General features: G+C 44.7%; 1 protein-coding gene across 1 annotated transcript in view; it reads left to right on the plus strand.

The window, feature by feature from the left end:
* The first annotated feature begins 4,253 nt into the window (after nucleotides 1-4,253).
* The window catches only part of PARD6G (par-6 family cell polarity regulator gamma), a 70,467-nt gene continuing 57,865 nt past the window's right edge, over nucleotides 4,254-16,855 (plus strand). The window contains exon 1 of the mRNA XM_065831260.2: nucleotides 4,254-4,544. Coding sequence (XP_065687332.1) covers nucleotides 4,473-4,544 — 72 coding nt within the window. The 5' untranslated portion in view covers nucleotides 4,254-4,472. The remainder of the gene's footprint in view (nucleotides 4,545-16,855) is intronic.

Here is a 16,855-nt window from a genome sequence, read left to right on the forward strand (position 1 = left end):
GTGCCTGAGCAAAAGCAGCTAAATTAAAACCATCTTTGCGACCGAGTTTGAGGAGGAAAACAGCTGGTAGGAGCTGCAGCGCCTGGTGCAGCCTGGGGCTGAGACGGTCTGGGAGCACATGCGGTGTTTTGGTTCCTGCTGGTACATGGAGCTGAAGCCACTGCTCATTACAGCACAGCGCGGGCATGGGGAGGGGAGGCAAGAGAAGAAGGAGTTATCTCAGGCTGTCTTAATTGTGCCTCAGCTCTTCTCTGCAGGAAAGGGGTTAAACCTGCAAGTAATTCAGAAATGGGGAAAAAAAAAAAAAAGAAAAACGAAACCAAACCCAAAAACAAACAAAAAAAACTACACCCACAAAAAAACCCCCCCAAAACTGTGAATTTACAAAAATGGACTGAACTGGATTGCAGTGAAGCTTGACTGTGAACCATTCACTTTTAATAAATAATTAAATATTAATAAGTAATATATTGTTTCATAAATACTTATATAATATTATTGTATTTACCTGAAGGAGGTTGTAGCATGGAGGGTGTTTGTCTCTTCTCCCAAGTAGCAAGTGATAGGATGAGAGGAAATGGCCTCAAGTTGTGCCAGGGAAGGTTCATGTTGGATATGAGGAAAAAATTATTCACAGAAAGGGTTGTCAGACATTGGAACAGGCTGACCAGGAAGTAGTGGAGTCACCATCCCTGGAGGGGTTTAAAAGGCGTTTAGATGAGGTTCTTAGGGACATGGTTTAGTGCGAGTTAGGTTAGGTTATGGTTGGACTCGATGATCCTGAGGGCCTTTTCCAACTGAAATGATTCTATGATTCTATTTCTACTAATTTAAGCATACAGCTAGTTTTTCATACTATGACCCTCTACCCATGCAATTTTTAGCCTAATCAATGATATCCAGAAACTGGTCATTCCCCAGATCAGGGTGGCTAAAAATTGTTTATATTAATTTACAAAAGAATGTATATTTAACTCAAATTTGATTTATTGTAAGTAAAAAACTTTTATTTTGAAAGTATGTTGATCATTATGCTTGAAATCATGGCAACATATATTCAAACTTGAATGAAAATAATTAAAATATCTTTTTCAGGTTTACCAATAGAAATTTTTAAAGAGGCAAACAGATCAGCTGAGAAAAAGCAGCAGAAACCAAATTTTGTTGACGTTGTTTGAAAAGAACTTTTGATAGCAATAGCCTCTTTGGAGGCATAAAGAGCATATTTATTCATATTGCTGCATTCACCTTGTTTACTGAAATAAGTGCTTAATGCAAAGTTGAAAAGTCGCCAGCAGTGGAACACCAGAAAAGCAGTTCTTATGACAAATAAAAAAAAAAAAAAAGGAGAGGCAGTGATCTACCACTTCTAAATTCTTGTAGGATAGAAGAAATGGAAACAAAATTAGCTCCACTCCCCAAATACAGTAATTTGTGTCCTCAGTGCACCTGTTAGCTTCAAAGACAGGGTAGATGAGAAGAAGAGGATTGTGTATTCATGTCGCAGCAGAAATATGAACAGAATCTTCAATGGCTGCTGCTGATACGGAAGGGAGCATGGAAGTCCCCTTAGCCCTGCTGGTAAATCAACTCCTGTCTTACGCTTTGAAAAATGTTAATTTATTCTTTACTAATCCAGCATGGTTTATCAGCATTTATCTCATCCAAAAATGCATATTTTTAATTCATTTTCATTGAATTCCCATTCCAGTTAGGCATAGTTTGGTAGGCATTATTAGTTTGAAGACTCTTTATTAATATAAAAGAGATGGTAATGAAGTATATGCACTCCCTGAAAGAAGCATAACATTAAAAAAAAGACAAATGAGTTTAATCTGTACTTCTCAAATGAACATCACAAATACAAGAAGTACCAAATTATAAGTTAAGGCTAAAATTAAATTGCTTATTAGTTGCAAACTGTTGAGAACTTACTTCTTCTTAGAAAAAAAATAAACAAACTAAAAATGTTAAACAAAAATCAGTACAGATCTTTCCTTCTCTGTGGCTGTGATTCTGAATTCAACCATGTCATCGCATGCCTGCAATGTGTAAGAGAACTCCTGTGGCTCTTTCATGACCCAGGAGGTAAAGCAAACAGCAGGGTCCCTTTCCAAGGGTCAGCTGGAGGACAGGTGGGCTGGAATAACATCCCACCTGAAGTCCCTGCCAGTGCTCCTGGTAGACACAAGTAATACCAGTATTTCCCCCGTTGGAGATTACATGACCAGACTGGTCCTTTAGCTACTGATTAACTTCACTCCAGTGAACTGGCCTTGTTGCTCCAGACATTGAACCACTAAACCATATGGATCCAGCTGTTGGATTTCAAGGTCTATCTTTAAATGGAAACTTCCCAAAAGGGATGTTCAGCCCCTGAGCACCCCAGGGATGCTCTATCTCCACAGCTCGGCCTCAGCCCATCACAGCAGGGAAGCAAAGCCGCTGCATTGCTCATGCTAAGATAAAAAGAGGGAAAGATCAAGTTCATACAAACATTTCCTTTGTCAGCTCTCTATACTTTATTTTTCCAGTTTAACTTACAGCAAGCCTCCCAAAAACAGAGCCGGACGCAAAGGTTCATTTCAGGTCCATTTTCCAGTAAGCTGGAGTTGGTTTGTAGCTGGGGCATATGCTTTGATCCTCCCACTTGGAGTCACGTAAAAAGTCAACTCATATTTTTTTGCCCCTAAATTCATGGTTATTCCCCGTCACTGCCATCAACACCTGCCCAGCAGGTCTGGAGAAGGGGAAATGGGTGATCTGTCGTGTCTGCCAGGACTTTATGTTCCTTCCTTAGACGGGCAGACAATCCTAAGAGATGTCGGGCAGTAGAAAACTGGTTTCACAGGTCTGTGCTTTGTCCTCAGCTTCTTCACATCACGACTGTGTAGGAAAAAATACCGTTGTCAGAGACTCTCAGTGACTAAAAGAAATTGACTGAAGGGAAAACGTCTGTTAGAACTATAAAGGTAGAAGATGGAAAGAAATGAGTTCCTTCAAGATTTTCAAATGAATAACCTACCTAATTATTAAGAGCTGCTAGCAGAGGGAGGCAGTCCACTGATTTATTCCAAGGAGGGAGTGGTGCAAACTTTCCTCCCAAAGCTGATGGTCTGTGGTCTCAAATTAATGACTTGCAGCACTTACCAGATCCCAATGCTCTTTACAAGTAATCAGAGCTGTCTGGAAAGTTCACATGGGGCTCTGTGGCACATAGCAGGCACCTCTGAGCACCCCTGGTCTTGGGGACATCATAATCTGGCAGCTACTTTGAGACTCCACCTGGAGTACTGCATCCAGCTCTGGAGATGTCAGCACAGGAAAGACACAAACCTGTTGGAGAGGTTCCAGAGGAGGGTCACCAAGATGATCAGAAGGATGGAATACCTCTCCTGTGAGGACAGGCTGAGAGAGTTGGAACTGTTCATCCTGGAGAAGAGAAAGCTCTGGGGGAGCTTATTGTGGCTTTTCAGTACTTAAAAGATGGAGATAGGCTTTTTAGCAGGGCCTGTAGTGATAGGACAAGGGGTAACGGTTTTAAACTGAAGGAGGGGAGATTCAGGCTAGATGTGAGGAAGAAATTTTTTTACAGTAAGGGTGGTGAAACACTGGCCCAGGTTGCCCAGAGAGGTGGTAGATGCCCCATCACTGGAGACATTCAAGACCAGGCTGGATGGGGCTCTGAGCGACCTGATCTAGTTGCAGATGTCCCTGCTCATGGCAGGAGGGATTGGACTAGATGACCTTTGAAGGTCCTTTCCAACTCAAACTATTCCATGATTCTACTTTGTGTGTACTTTCTGTATCCTAAGTGACTTTGGCAGCGGGACCACTGTAAAACTAGGCAGGTGCACACACCTGCCAAGAAGCACCAGAGGCCTAACACCACCCCAGTATAAAGCTATTTTATTTTGCAGCTGCACCACCGCCAGCCTTCCAGGGCAATGGTTTAAAGCAGCACCCGAGCAGCCCCTCCAGCCCCGGCTGCCGCCCGTCCTCGGCAGGCCGGTCCAGCACCGACCGGGCTGGATTGCACCAGGGGCAACTCCCCCAGTAACTTCTCCGGCACGGCAGCTTGGCCGGGGCGGCTCTGAGCCTCCCCGGTACCGCGCACACGCGTGAGAGCCCGAGCCCCGCGGCCGCCGAGGGGCAGGGCTGCGGCGGGCGGGGGCGGGGCCAAGGGCCGAGGGTGGGCGTGACCATGGGCGTGGCCTGTCGGCCCAGGCGCCCGCCCGCCGGGAGCCGCGGGCGCGCGGCTGCTGGGAGCCGGAGCGCGAGCCTCGGCGGAGCGGCTGCTCTCATTGGCGCGCCCGGGACAAAGTGCCCGTGAGCGGCGGAGCGGTTAGCGGGGCGCCGCGTGCCGCCTGCCGCGCGCGGGGCGATCGGCTCGCGGGGGCGTCCCGGTGGCGCGCGGCCCGCGGCGGGCGGGAGGCGGCGGCTGAGGGGAGGAAGGCAGCGGGGCCGGGAAGATGAACCGGAGTTTCAACAAATCTCAGAGTCTGCGGTATCTGGAGTGCAGCGCGGTGGAAGTGAAGAGTAAGGTGAGGAGAGCGCGGCGCGGCCTCGACCGGCGGCGGCCCGGTGCGCCCCTGCCCGACCTGCTCCCGGCGGCTCTCCCGAAAATGAATGGAGCCCCTCCGCGCCCGGCACCCCTCACTGTCCCCCGCCGCCTCCCCGCCCGGTGGTGCCGGAGCCGTGCCTGAGCCGCAGCCCGAAGAGCGGTGACGGGTTGGCGGCAGCCTGCGGGAGGCGGGGATCCCCGCTCCTGGCGCAGCTCCCAGCCTCGCCCCCGGCGAGCCGCCCCTGCCCGGCGTGTGGCGGCGGCGGCGCGACCCTTCCCCGCCCGCCCCCGGGGCGGCGACGGGGCCGGAGCGGGCGGGCGCCGGGAGCCTCGCACTCGATCTTTTGTTTCGCCGCGGGGACTTCGGCGCTAACTTTTCTGGGGCAGCTCGGAAAGCGCCGGTCGCGTCGCCTGGCGGGAGGCCCAGGGCTCCGGCCGGGGACGCCGATGGGAGCGCGGAGGGAGGCGGTGCCGCCCCCGGGTGCGCCTGTCCCCCGCAGCCGCGGGAGCACGCCGTACTGGTGCTACGGCCAGCTCCCGGGTGGCGGGTCGAGTCTCTTGGCGTGGTGGGGCAAGAGGAGCGGAGGGCTGGGAGGGAGAACTGCCGGGTCCACCCGGCCGGTGCTGGTAGCGCCGAAATCCTGCTGGAGATTCGAGTGGGAGAAGCCGGAGCGAGGCCTGTGGGAAGCTTCACCCACCCGCGTCTGTTTTACCAGGTGTTACCTGGGGGTGCTGGCACCCGCCATAAGCCAGCCAGGTTCTGCACACTCGTATTGTTAGGAAAGGAGTTGTGCAGAAACAGCTGTATGCTGGACCTCGGCTTCTTAACATGATATGGTTGTGTCTGTGGTTGGTCTTGCTCAGCTGTCTTAAAGAGGTTCTGGCCACTCTTTGTTGAACCAGCACATCTAAATCTTGCCTGCCACCTCTGTATGCAAAAATAAGGAGCATTTAAGCAAAAATGAGAATGAGATATCTCCCATGTTTTATATACATGTAACAGAAAAAGTGTAGGCAACGCATAGGTTGAGAAGAGTACAGAGTAACACTAGCACATCTTGGAATCGTGCACAGCCCTGATCTCCTGTTTAGATGGTATTGGAGACTATGTTTTTGGGGCTCTGCACTTGATGCTCCCCATTTTTGCTCCTTTCTGCTGTTAGTATTTGCATTCAGTTCAAACAACCTTGAGCAACACATAGACCTGAGGATGGTGGGATGCCTTCTCTGGGAGAACTACCTTATATCCAAGGGACTCTCCAATAATTTCTAAATGTGGCACCTGAGATGTAGGTTGAGGCCCTTATTTCCTAACCTTCTGTTGCCACTTGAAGGAGCTCAGCTGGCCTGGAAAGTTCCGCTCTGCTCCCATATCTGGGAAGTTTTCGTTCACTTTGCACTGATTCTAAGTTATAACCCATGCACAACACTAATTGTGGCCCCTAAATGCTCCATCCTGATCCTGTTTTCTAGTTACTGAGTTAAACACTGTGCACTGTATGAGCTTCAAACTAAAACCTTGACCTTGTTTTTTTTTTTTTTCTTTTTTAAGTTCATTCTCTCTATTCTAATTCAATTTGCCATAGCCTGATTTTGTTCCATTAACAATTAAAAAACAACCGTGTGAAGAACACCTCATAGCTTCCTTTACAGCTGCAGAAATCCTGTACATGAATCCTACATAGTTGTATAGGCACAGGGTGATGTACCGCGGTTGTAAGTGCATGAATGACAGTGAGCTTCTGGAGAGAATGAAAAATAAACTTCTGCAGGTGGCAGGGGTTTACTGGAAGTCTTCTGGAACTCAGGTTTTTCACTCCTGATGTCCCAGAAGTTACTGTAGAGAACTGTACTGCATTGAAAGCAACCTTAAAACAAAGGCTAAATAGAAAATATCCTGCTGAGGGGCCTACACCCAGCAATGATCCATTAACATGCAGCGTGGGTCGGTGGAGGCTGCGCTGTTGAATTTCCTGGTGTTGGTGGGGTTATGCTGTTAGTGTGACTTGTGCACAATAACATCTAGAGTGTTTATGTAGCAGGCTGTTGCAGGTTGTTGATGAACAGAGGGTGGTACTGACATTGTGAGATGGTTTTCTTTTGTTTGTAAAGCTTATAGGTTCCCTCTCACAGGGTTACCATTCAGTGGTTAGAAGTAGATCCAGTCAAAAGGTCTGGCCAATAGTACCTGGCAAGGGACCTTATACCTCTTGTTAAAACATGGTAATCTTGTAGGGTTGGTTATGATGCTGTTTGTCTTGTCCTTGTGGATCACTGGGTTGTCCTGCTGCAATCATCTAAAAATACCTTTTTAAAATTTTTTAATTTTTTATTTTTTATTGAGTGAACTGTCTAAGACTGGGGAAACAAAAAGATTCAATAATGCTGCTTTTGGTAGCCGTATGCAGTCAGTCTTTTAAACACTTAGTTGCCTGTGTTTTGTAAGTAGGATGCCTGTCTGGACCTGCCTGGGAACTCGAAAGTTGAGTCTGAGAACTCATGATTTTGCAGCTATCGCCTGAGAGCGCAGGCTGCCGGTTGAGCGGAGGTGGGTGCAGCTCAGCCTCTGCGCTGGGGCATGCTGCTGGCCAGGGATCAAGGGATTCTCAGGTGGCTTTTCAAAGGCTGGGGACGTGGCAGGCCGTGGGCAGGTGGAATCCCTTTTAGCGAAGGAGCTGGGTGTGACAGAGTGCCGCTTTTACACAACGAAGTGAAATGGCTTTTCTCCTTCTCTGCAGATCGGGTTGGGCATGAAGCAGCTCTGGAAAAAAATAGCTGTGGGGAGTCCAGTGGGTGATAGGCTGCAGTGGTTGGGTTTTTGATAGCCCTGCCTGTGTTATGATAACCAGGTGGTTCCTTCCTTAAGGATAAACCACCATCCAGCTGGTGTGTTGCATTAGTCATGATTCAGAAGTGACTCCTGTGAAAACTGACCAACATTTTCCTGGATTTCCTGAGTTTCTTTTGTTTTCTCCAAAATAAAGTTATTGGAAATTGGATTGTGCCCTTGATTATTGGAAGAGGAGAGTTTGTCAAATCCTCAGTACCACACTGGGTAAGACACTTTTCTGGCAATCCCCAAGTATCCTAAAGTTTTAAGATTCCTGATGTGGGCCAGAGGATTTTTTTTTGTTTGGTTTTTTTTTTTTTTTTTTTTTTTTTGAAACGAAAACAAAACAAAAGGGTGGGGCAGGAGAAGGAGGGAGTCTTGGTGGAGTCCTTCTTGGTGCCTGAACTTGCTCCAGCTTTTCAGCATCTTCCTTGTGCTGAAGGGTCAAAACCTGCACATGGTATTCTTTCCTTGTTCAGTAGATGTGTGAGCTTTGGGGATGATTGGATTTCAGCTGATCTAAACCAGCCTGGACCTTCCCTGGACCTAGCCTGACCCATCACCCCCACTATTCTGGACCAGCAGTATGCTTCAGCCTCCAGCACTTGCATCCGTGAATATTTCAGTGCCTTGTGACTACCTGGGGGGAACATTCACAGTGATGTGTTCTTTGGCTACATGTCTTTGTAGGAGGATGAGCTTTGTGGCACTGTGTAAAGCCTCTTGGTGTGCATCAGCTTGTTTTTTCTCTGAGCGTCTGTAAGGTGCTGCAGAAGCCTCTTGGATCACTGTGCTGCAGCAAATACAGAAGGAGAAAACAGCATCAGCATACCTCTGTTTTGAGACGTGGCAGTGATAGGAATTGCTGTAGTCATCTCCTTTAAGAAGTCCTCTTCCTTTGGGCTCAGTGCTACCTCCCTTCCTCTGTGTCCTCCGCTGGGAGCTGGCCTTATAATCAAAATACTTAAAAGCTTATTGCTAGATAGAAAGGTGGCAGGATAAAGAGAAACCTGCTTAGAAATTGGCACATATTGTAGGAAAATATGAATAGAATTGTAATTATACCTTATCCCTCTTCTGTCATCTTTCATGATAGAATACATTAGAAGCTTGGTTCTTATCTAGGTGTTGTCTGCATAGCTCAGGATTAATATTTCAGCCCTTTTAGACAGTATCTGAAAACACATTATCTTGCTGGCCAAAAACAACTGTGTATTCTCATGTGTCTAGTACTCACTGACTCTCTTCCCCTGTTGGGTGACAAGTGAATTATCTGTCCCCTCTGAAGAAATTGCCTCTATCTCTGCAAAAGGTTTCCAGATGACCCTTTCTCTCTCTCCCCTCCCTTTTACCAACAGCCACAGCTCATGTGATGTGTGGGGCTTTTTGTCTGTTTGTTTTGTTAAGCATCCTGCCTGTGACCACGAGATCCCAAACCTAGCTTTCATTTTCTCTCCTAAGCTTTACAGAGAGGTTTCAGGTCTCTTTCCCCATTAGTGTAAGTGTACAGAAGAAGTAATACTTTTAAAATAGAAATTCCTCTATTAACGGTGATACTTGGCTTTAATTATAGCTCCATGTAGCCAATCTTCTGTCATCCTGCTCTGAGTGAAAAGATATATATATATATATATATTTTTTTTTTTTCTTGAGGGTAGCTATCAGGTCAAGTGTGTATTTCTTTTACAGTCACTTGGATATTCTAGAATAGTAGAGGTATAAGATTGCCTCAGGCATTTAAATGGTAGCCCTTTGAATTGTTTGTGAAACTGTGGGGGTTTTTTTCACTTTGAAACTGACAGCTTTATGTTTTTAGCTTAAAAGCAGCAGAAAAGTATTTCTCTACTACTCCTATGTTATTTCCTGCAAGCTGTATGTACCTGTAAGAATTCATTTTCATGTTTTCAAAAACAGGTAAATGTACTCATGGTTCCTTGAAAAATAGTCCTTTTTAAAACAAAACAACAAAAACTCCCAAACAAAAACACACACAAAAAAAACCCAACCCTTTTTGTTGCTGGAATTTTTGATGGTGGCTCAGGATTATAGAAATGCAGCTACCTGACTCAGGTGCTGACTGTGACATTTCTACCTTATTAATAGTGTCATGTTTTCTTACATTACAAACTGATTTACAAATTAACAATGTGACTAACATCCTGCTACTATAAACAAACCCATTAAGATAAATATATCCATTTGACTATAACCATATTTTTTTTCCTCTTCTCCCATCCCCTTTTGAATTTGTTCCAATAAATGCTGGTGTTCAGATGGATGCTGCAAATGGATTTTTAATACATTTTAAATCATATTTTGATGTATCCAGAGTATAGACGGGATACTGTTATGGTCTTCAAAGATCAGCTGTGCTCTTATGGAGTCACTAGCACATAAAATGATCTGTTTTGGTCCCGGGCAAGTGTAGAAGTCTGGGCTTCAGCAAGCCTGCCCAGCTGCTAGATTGATGTGATATCCAAACAGCTTGTGGGTGGTTTGTCCTGCTCATGTGTCAGCTTCTCAGAAGGAGTGTACTTGTGCTTGTTACATTAAGATAGCTGTTTTAAAACTTTCACATGCTCTGTTCCACTCCCCACCCCTCCTTACCCCTCCCAAAGTTGCTGATACTGCTCAGACACCTTACCAGTATTTTAAGTCCACATGACTGTTTAGGTATTATGGTATATGTACGCACATTATGTATTAGAAAGGTACAAAATTTAACATCCACCAGTGTTGTAGATGTAGCAACTAGCAGTAAGAGAAAACTTGCTTTTACCAGTCTCCTGTAAAGAGATTTTAAAGGTCTGTTTCTTCTCTGTCTGCTGTTAACTAAATGAGAGAGGTGTACAAATTGTATTTTCCAGCATTTTGTACTTTGATTTTGCTCTAAGCCTGAAGCCTTACAGGCCTTCTGAAGTTTTAAGAAATGTTTTCCATGTGTAGCACATTTCAGAATTGATAAAAAAGCATGACTTTTTTTAAACCTATAGGATGTTAAAACAGACTTTGTCTGCTTTGAGTTTCTAAGCAGTACTTTAGATTCTTCCAAGTTAAGGTCATACTTGTCATACGTAGAATATAACTAAGTTCAGTGAAAAACCCTGTAACCAGCTGATTTAACTTCTGGTTTTGAGCTTCAAAACATATTTAATTATATGCAAACCAAATGTGGCACGGACTCAGAAAACCGCAGTGCTTCCCCCTCTCAAATGAAGACAGTATGCCACAGCAATAACAACTTGGGATGGTCTGGATTGTTGCAAAATGTGTCAAGAAAAAGAGACTGCAAACATTAATCTCTTAAATTTTACCTCTGTTTCTTTCCTTTCTGCTTTCCTTTTGCTGAGGTTCTGGCAACAGGTATTTATTTTGATGTGCTAAATAGCATGTACTAAACTCCTGGTTCCTCTGTTACTAGAAATCTTTTCTTAGTAGGTTGACTTTCTGAAGTGGTCATACCTAGTAAATCTAAGTCCGTCTTTAAACGGTTGGGTAACTTGAGAGAAAGTGACCACAACAAGTTACCATGCAGCAGCTGAGCTACTACAGCTGATCCTGTACAAACTTGCTGCCCCTTCACAGATGAGAGCCCAAACTTTTCAACCAAAAAGGTGTTGCACAGACAAGTAAGTTTTGTGATAGTTCTGTTCAACTGATAGGTTACACTGTGCTGGTGCTTATTGTAGCTATCTTCTCTGACCTGTGCTCTGGCACTATGTGAGCAGTAGTGCTTGTAGGAGATACAGGGAAGACTGGGAAATGTCCTTTGTGCTGCCTGCCTTCACAGAGCATGGGATGGAGGGGAGGATATGCTCTGGTGCTGGGGGTTATAGCCTTGGGTCCTGTGTAATAACAACAACAAAAAAAACCCAACCAGCCAAAAAAATGTAGTTACTGAAAGATGGCAGTTTGTCTGACTATGTTCCTGAAATTATTATACTGCTGTTACAGGCTTGGGTGCTTGCTGTGCTAACTGGATGGCTATCAATACCCCTACACTGCATTGACCAGAAGGCTCAGGCTGCTACTTTCAGCACCTTCCATACTCTCCTATTCTTGATTGTGTCTTGACTGTTAGCACTTTTGCTCTTGTAATTGTTTTTAGCCTAGCAGTTTGGGAATTCCAGATCTGCGTAAAACTTCAGCCAGTCAGTCTATTTTATGTGAGTAATCTTGTAAATTTTAGTCTCACCACATTGAAACAGTCCTAAAGGACTCTGAACAATAAGCCTTTAATTTGCTGAGGTGTTCTTTAAAGTTTGAAAGTTGTTTACAGCCAAGTCAGAAAGGAATGTCTCCCTTGTGAGGTTAAAATACCTGTGGAGGCTCTGGCAGGCTGCAGGACTAGCCACCTCCAAGGAGTTCTTCAGGGGTGCAATTAATAGTGCTTTCCTTAGTAGTGCTTGATCATTCCCTTTGTGAAAGACTTTGCACGCACTTAATCTGGGCTTTTAGCAACCAAGAAATGCTCTTCCAAGGATTGATTGCCTGCCCCTAATTATCTTTACAATTCAGGCCAGAAGTTAAAGATGAAATGTAGCTTTGGAGCCATTCCCTCCCTCTACGTGAAGGCAAAATGTCCCAGTGCAGAGGTAGCCCTGTTCCCATTGGAAATTCCTGAAGTTAATTGAGGCTGAAATGTCTGGGGCAGGGTGTGGTGCACCTGCCCCACGGCTACCCAGCCTGGGGCCATCCCTCCTGCTTCCGCCCTGCACAGCTGTTCCCAGGCCCCTGTCAGGTCTGGCTAGGTGTGTGCATGTGTGTGTGCACATCAAATAATTACTTCTCTGCAGCTGTTGTTGGCCCCGAGCTCATGGGGAAACCTCTAGTAGAAACTGAAAGGGTCTTAAGTTTGCAACCAGCCAGAGCCCTTACTGGATACAGGTGTCTGGTAACCCTGCAGATGTCTCTCATAGCAAATGTTCAAAAAGTGGTTTGCTCTTGCTACAGACCTGTACTAGTGCAGGGCTTCCTATCTGCAGGAAGCTGGGCTCATGGATTTGTCTGCTCTTGGCAGTGTTGTCCAGATCTCCTGATCCACTGCTCCTTGGTCCTGCTAGGGGCAGGTTGCCAAATGTTCCTTTTGCCCTCATGCTGATGGTGACTTGCCATGGACATATGCATCCTGTGCTGCATTTGTGCTAAAGCGGTGGAAGGCAGTGTAATGGCCTTGTGCCCAATAATCATGAAAGAAGGTAGGTGAAGCAGGGAGAACGGTAAGCTTAGCATTAAGTTACCCTTAAGCTGGCAGCTGAGCATCTGAAGAGGTCAGTAAAACATTGCATGGGAAGCTTGTCTCATGAACAGAAGTTGATCTGAGAGTGACGGGGACAGAGAAAAGCTGAATTTGTCTTCTGGGTAGATGAAGAAGAGAGAAAAGTGTAGCCATGAGCTGAGCCCCACCGGCTGTTGGAGAGGGTTGGAGGGGTTGCAAAGGACAATTCTTCGATGAAAAGCAGAAACATGAAGCATTTTGTCCAAGAAGCATGAAAAGTACGGGAACAGCTATGTTTATCTGGGGGGGAGAAACTGTTCTAAGAATTGAAGATACTAAAGCATGATTGTATTTTTATGGGGGGAATGAATGGGAAGAACACAAGGTAGTATGGTATGATGCCAATCAGGGAGAAGTTTGGGGAAGAAGATGGTGAAATTGTCTGTGATGGAGTTCCTATGAAGGGCAAATAGAAAAGAGGCTGTCTTGCTCTTGTGACTTTCTCTTGGAAGAAACAGCAAGAGGCAAGTAGGGGACTGAGCAGAATACAAAATCCCACATTTCCCATCAGCTTGATCATTGGGGTGAAGCAGAGGTGCTTTGGGGCAGGCGGTTGAAGGGGAGAAGAGGGAACTTGTTGCAGAGAACATCTGCTTAATTGGTGGCATCTTGTCGCTAGTGACAACCGCTATGGGATTGGGAGCACAGCAAGAGAGTGCTGAGTGAGCTGGGGGAGGAAGAGGGAACAGAGAAACACAAACATAAATGTGACAGCAGAGCTCTGAAGTCCCAGATATGAAGTCAGCCAGCACAAAACCATTTACTTTCAGCCCTCCCTCCTCCTCTTTCTTGGCCTCTGCTTCCTCTCACTGATAAGGCTGCCCTGATCAGGTCTTCCCTATTTTTAAAATCTCGCAGGTAAGCAGAAACTGAAATCTATACAAGGATGAAAGTGTTTGTTTTTCTTTCTGTTCCTGATATTGGCTTCATGGGAGAAGTAGGTGGCTAACGTAATTCATGTTTATTGCTAAATGCTGCTCTTTGATGTTTTCTTATTACAATAGCCTGAACTCAAAGCCAGCAATAAACTAGAGGGATGGCACCTCATAAACACAGGGCTTCATTTTTGACCCTGTAAACTTTTGGAAACTTAAAATTTAAAGAAAAAAAAAGTTGGTCTCTTTTGCTTGCAAATAACTCTTCCATTTAATTTCACAAAATAGCAGCCCTCCAAATAAACAAACCTCAAAATCCTGTTCTCTCCTCTGACCTCTCTTCCCCTCTAGCCAGAAAAAAAAAAAAAAGTTGATTGCTCTTTTTCAGCCTGTGTAAGTTTTGGTCAGCTAGCTGTGACTTTCTAATTCTCTAGCACAACTTTTATCAGAAAAATTATTTTCTTTTGCCAATTTTTCTTGGCATCTGTTTTTGCTTAAGGTTCCTGCTTGATGTATAGTGTTTCGTAGGGTGCTTTTTGTCATCTAGCTGCAGACAGCAAGTACGGCTGATACTTCAGAGGATCTTGGGACAGAGCTTGTTCTTTGTGAAAAAAACTGTACAGTTTTTCCTATATTTTTTTCAGTCATAATTAGTCTGTCAGACTAAATTTTTTAATTCCCTTGGATCATCCTGTCCTAGGACTTATGCAATAGTAGATGCTGTATTTGTATTAGATAAATAGGTCAGAATAATTTACTTCATTATGACAAACTAATCTGCTTGTTAAAACTGTTAGTTTATCAAACAGTGTATCACAGTATCATTGCAGCAGAGACTCTGCTGGCAGACACCAGTCCATGTGTCTCTTTCTGTGGAGTGATATACTGAAGGTGAACTTTGTAGCTTGGAAAAGCAGATAGTCATCTTGACTATCTGTGCGAAACCCTTGGAATTTGTAGTTTCTAGAGGATACGTTGTGGATGTTATCTTGAAATCCTGGCTGAATACAATGCAGAGCACCCAGTCTCCAAGCTGTGTGGTACTGCAAAACCTATTATTACTGCGATACTCCCTATCAGCCTCATTAGGGATGATGAATGAACGGTCACTGCTGAAGCATTTTTTCCCCTCTTCTGAAAAGACCCGCTGACAATGGTTGCTGCCTGTGTATGTGCACAGGGTGAGTTAATCAGCTAAACTACTACTACAGTAATACTAACATTTGAACAACAAAACATTATCTGCTTAAATTTCTCTTGAGGAGACTCTGGTTTTCTTCCCTTCTCCTCTGCAGAATCGCCTTCCAGCTCTCTTGCCTTCAAGCACTGTGCCATGCAAAAAGCATACATAAAATTGCTGGCCTTTGTTTATCATTGTCCCGTTACTGGGCGAAGGAAGTTGTCTCTTGGGCTTTCCTGAGGCTGAACGTGTGAATGAGTTCATTTGACTATACAGTGTTCGCATCAGACCTCGGTGCCCCAAGTCTGCAGTTTCATCCCCGTAGGTGGGTTGCTACCCACCCGTCACGCTAGCCTGACACAGCCCGTGGGGGTTCAGCCGGGAGGCCTGGCCTTTCCACTTGTCCTCCTCTCATGTGGTAGCTTAAGCTGAACTGTGGGTCGCACCAAGGTGTAAATAACAATCCTTGCTTCTTTCCTCCCTCCTTTCCCATGTCACTTTCCCACTGACCTCAGTGCCCCAGCACCAGGAGCATTTGTGCCTGGGCACCTCTATTGGGCCGAGCAGGAGCAATGGGCTCCCCCAGCAGATGTCCAGGTGGTTGTGTAGGGTGGTTGTCATACTGGCTGGGCTGAGACCACACAGTGTCTGCTTCCTTGCAAGTACCCTGTGTGCTAATGGTCCTGAATGAGTTGTCAGCCCAGTAAACCAGTGGTTACTGGGATTGGCACCCAAGTGCCCTGGCGTGGTGCAGTGCTGTTTCAGCTGAAGGAAACCTGTGTTCCTGTTCAGGTGTGTGGAGCAGGAGATGCAGCCCTAAACGAAGCCTGCAAAAATCTTGTTCCTGCCTGGTTTGTTTATCAGGTAGATGTTAAACTTTTCACTTTAAGGTGGTTGCTTCTTGTTTGAATCTAGGAAAAATAAAACTTTAAGATACTTTTCAAATAAAAAGACTTAAGCTTTTTTCCAGTTCAAAATGTGTCAATAGGAGTAAGTTGCCACTTGGATTTTTCTGGAGAGGATCAGGGGATGGAGGACAAAGGAGGACTGTTTTCCCTCCATTGGAACCAGCTGTGGTTTGTTCGGTTCTTGTGCATTTGGATGGGCACTCTGAATTGAAATCCAAACAGGAACTAGCAGTTAATATTGCAAACAAGCAGCATAATTTGACCAAACAAGCTTACAGATGATCACAACTAGACTTTGATGCTGAAGAGTGGGATTTTCATAACTGTGGAAATAATTTGTGAACGTCATTGCACCCAAAGCCAGTAGGGTGGTTGGTTTCCTTTTTTTTTTCTTTTTTTGCTTGAAGATTATTATGGTGATGATTCATAGTTTTGTTAGTCTCAGCAAAAGAGTGGCTTGCATGTATAAGTTGATTTAACATCTGAGAACTTCTAGGCATGTCATTCTCCATTTTGAGGAAGAATTTGTCTATGAAAAATTCTCAAGCTGTTCTGTTGTTGTGTTTTGTTTTTTTTTCCTCCCTTTGTTTCCTTGCTAGTTGTTTGGTTTTTTGTTTGTGTGGGGTGTTTTTTTGTTTGTTTGTTTGGTTTTTTTTGTGGTGGTGGTGGTGGTATTGTTGTTGTTTTGTTTTTGGTTTCTTGCCCTGGTATTGACTGGCTTTGCAAATGAGAACTTCCATGAGATCCTAGTCAGAGCCTCCTTTGTTCTTGGATTTATGGATGTGGTTCCATGCTTTCAGGAATGAGTTTCCATGATTTAGAGGTTCAGTTTATGAACAGTAGTTTACTAGTACTACACAATCTGAGTTATGAAGTTAAATATACCAGAAAGATCATTTAATCTACTTAACCAGAAGCCTGGGTTTTGATTCTTCATTTCCTTGATTAGAGAATCTAATTTTTTTTCCTCCAGTTCTAAATAGCACATTTGGTTTCTAATGTTGCAAATAAGGTCAATTGAAATCATTTTGTCAATCACTTTCTGACTTACTTAAAGTAACTTAATGAATTTATAACATCTTCAATTGTCTTGTACCAAATCGCATGCTTTTTTTTTCTTTTTTTTAAACAGCCACTTACTGGGCTGTAAAACTTAAAAAGTAAAAACCAGTGGAGTGACAGAAAAATTAAACCCATGAAAACTAACTCAGAATAAGAAT

Source organism: Patagioenas fasciata, chromosome 2 (genome assembly GCF_037038585.1).
Source record: "Patagioenas fasciata isolate bPatFas1 chromosome 2, bPatFas1.hap1, whole genome shotgun sequence".
Lineage (NCBI taxonomy): Eukaryota > Metazoa > Chordata > Aves > Columbiformes > Columbidae > Patagioenas > Patagioenas fasciata.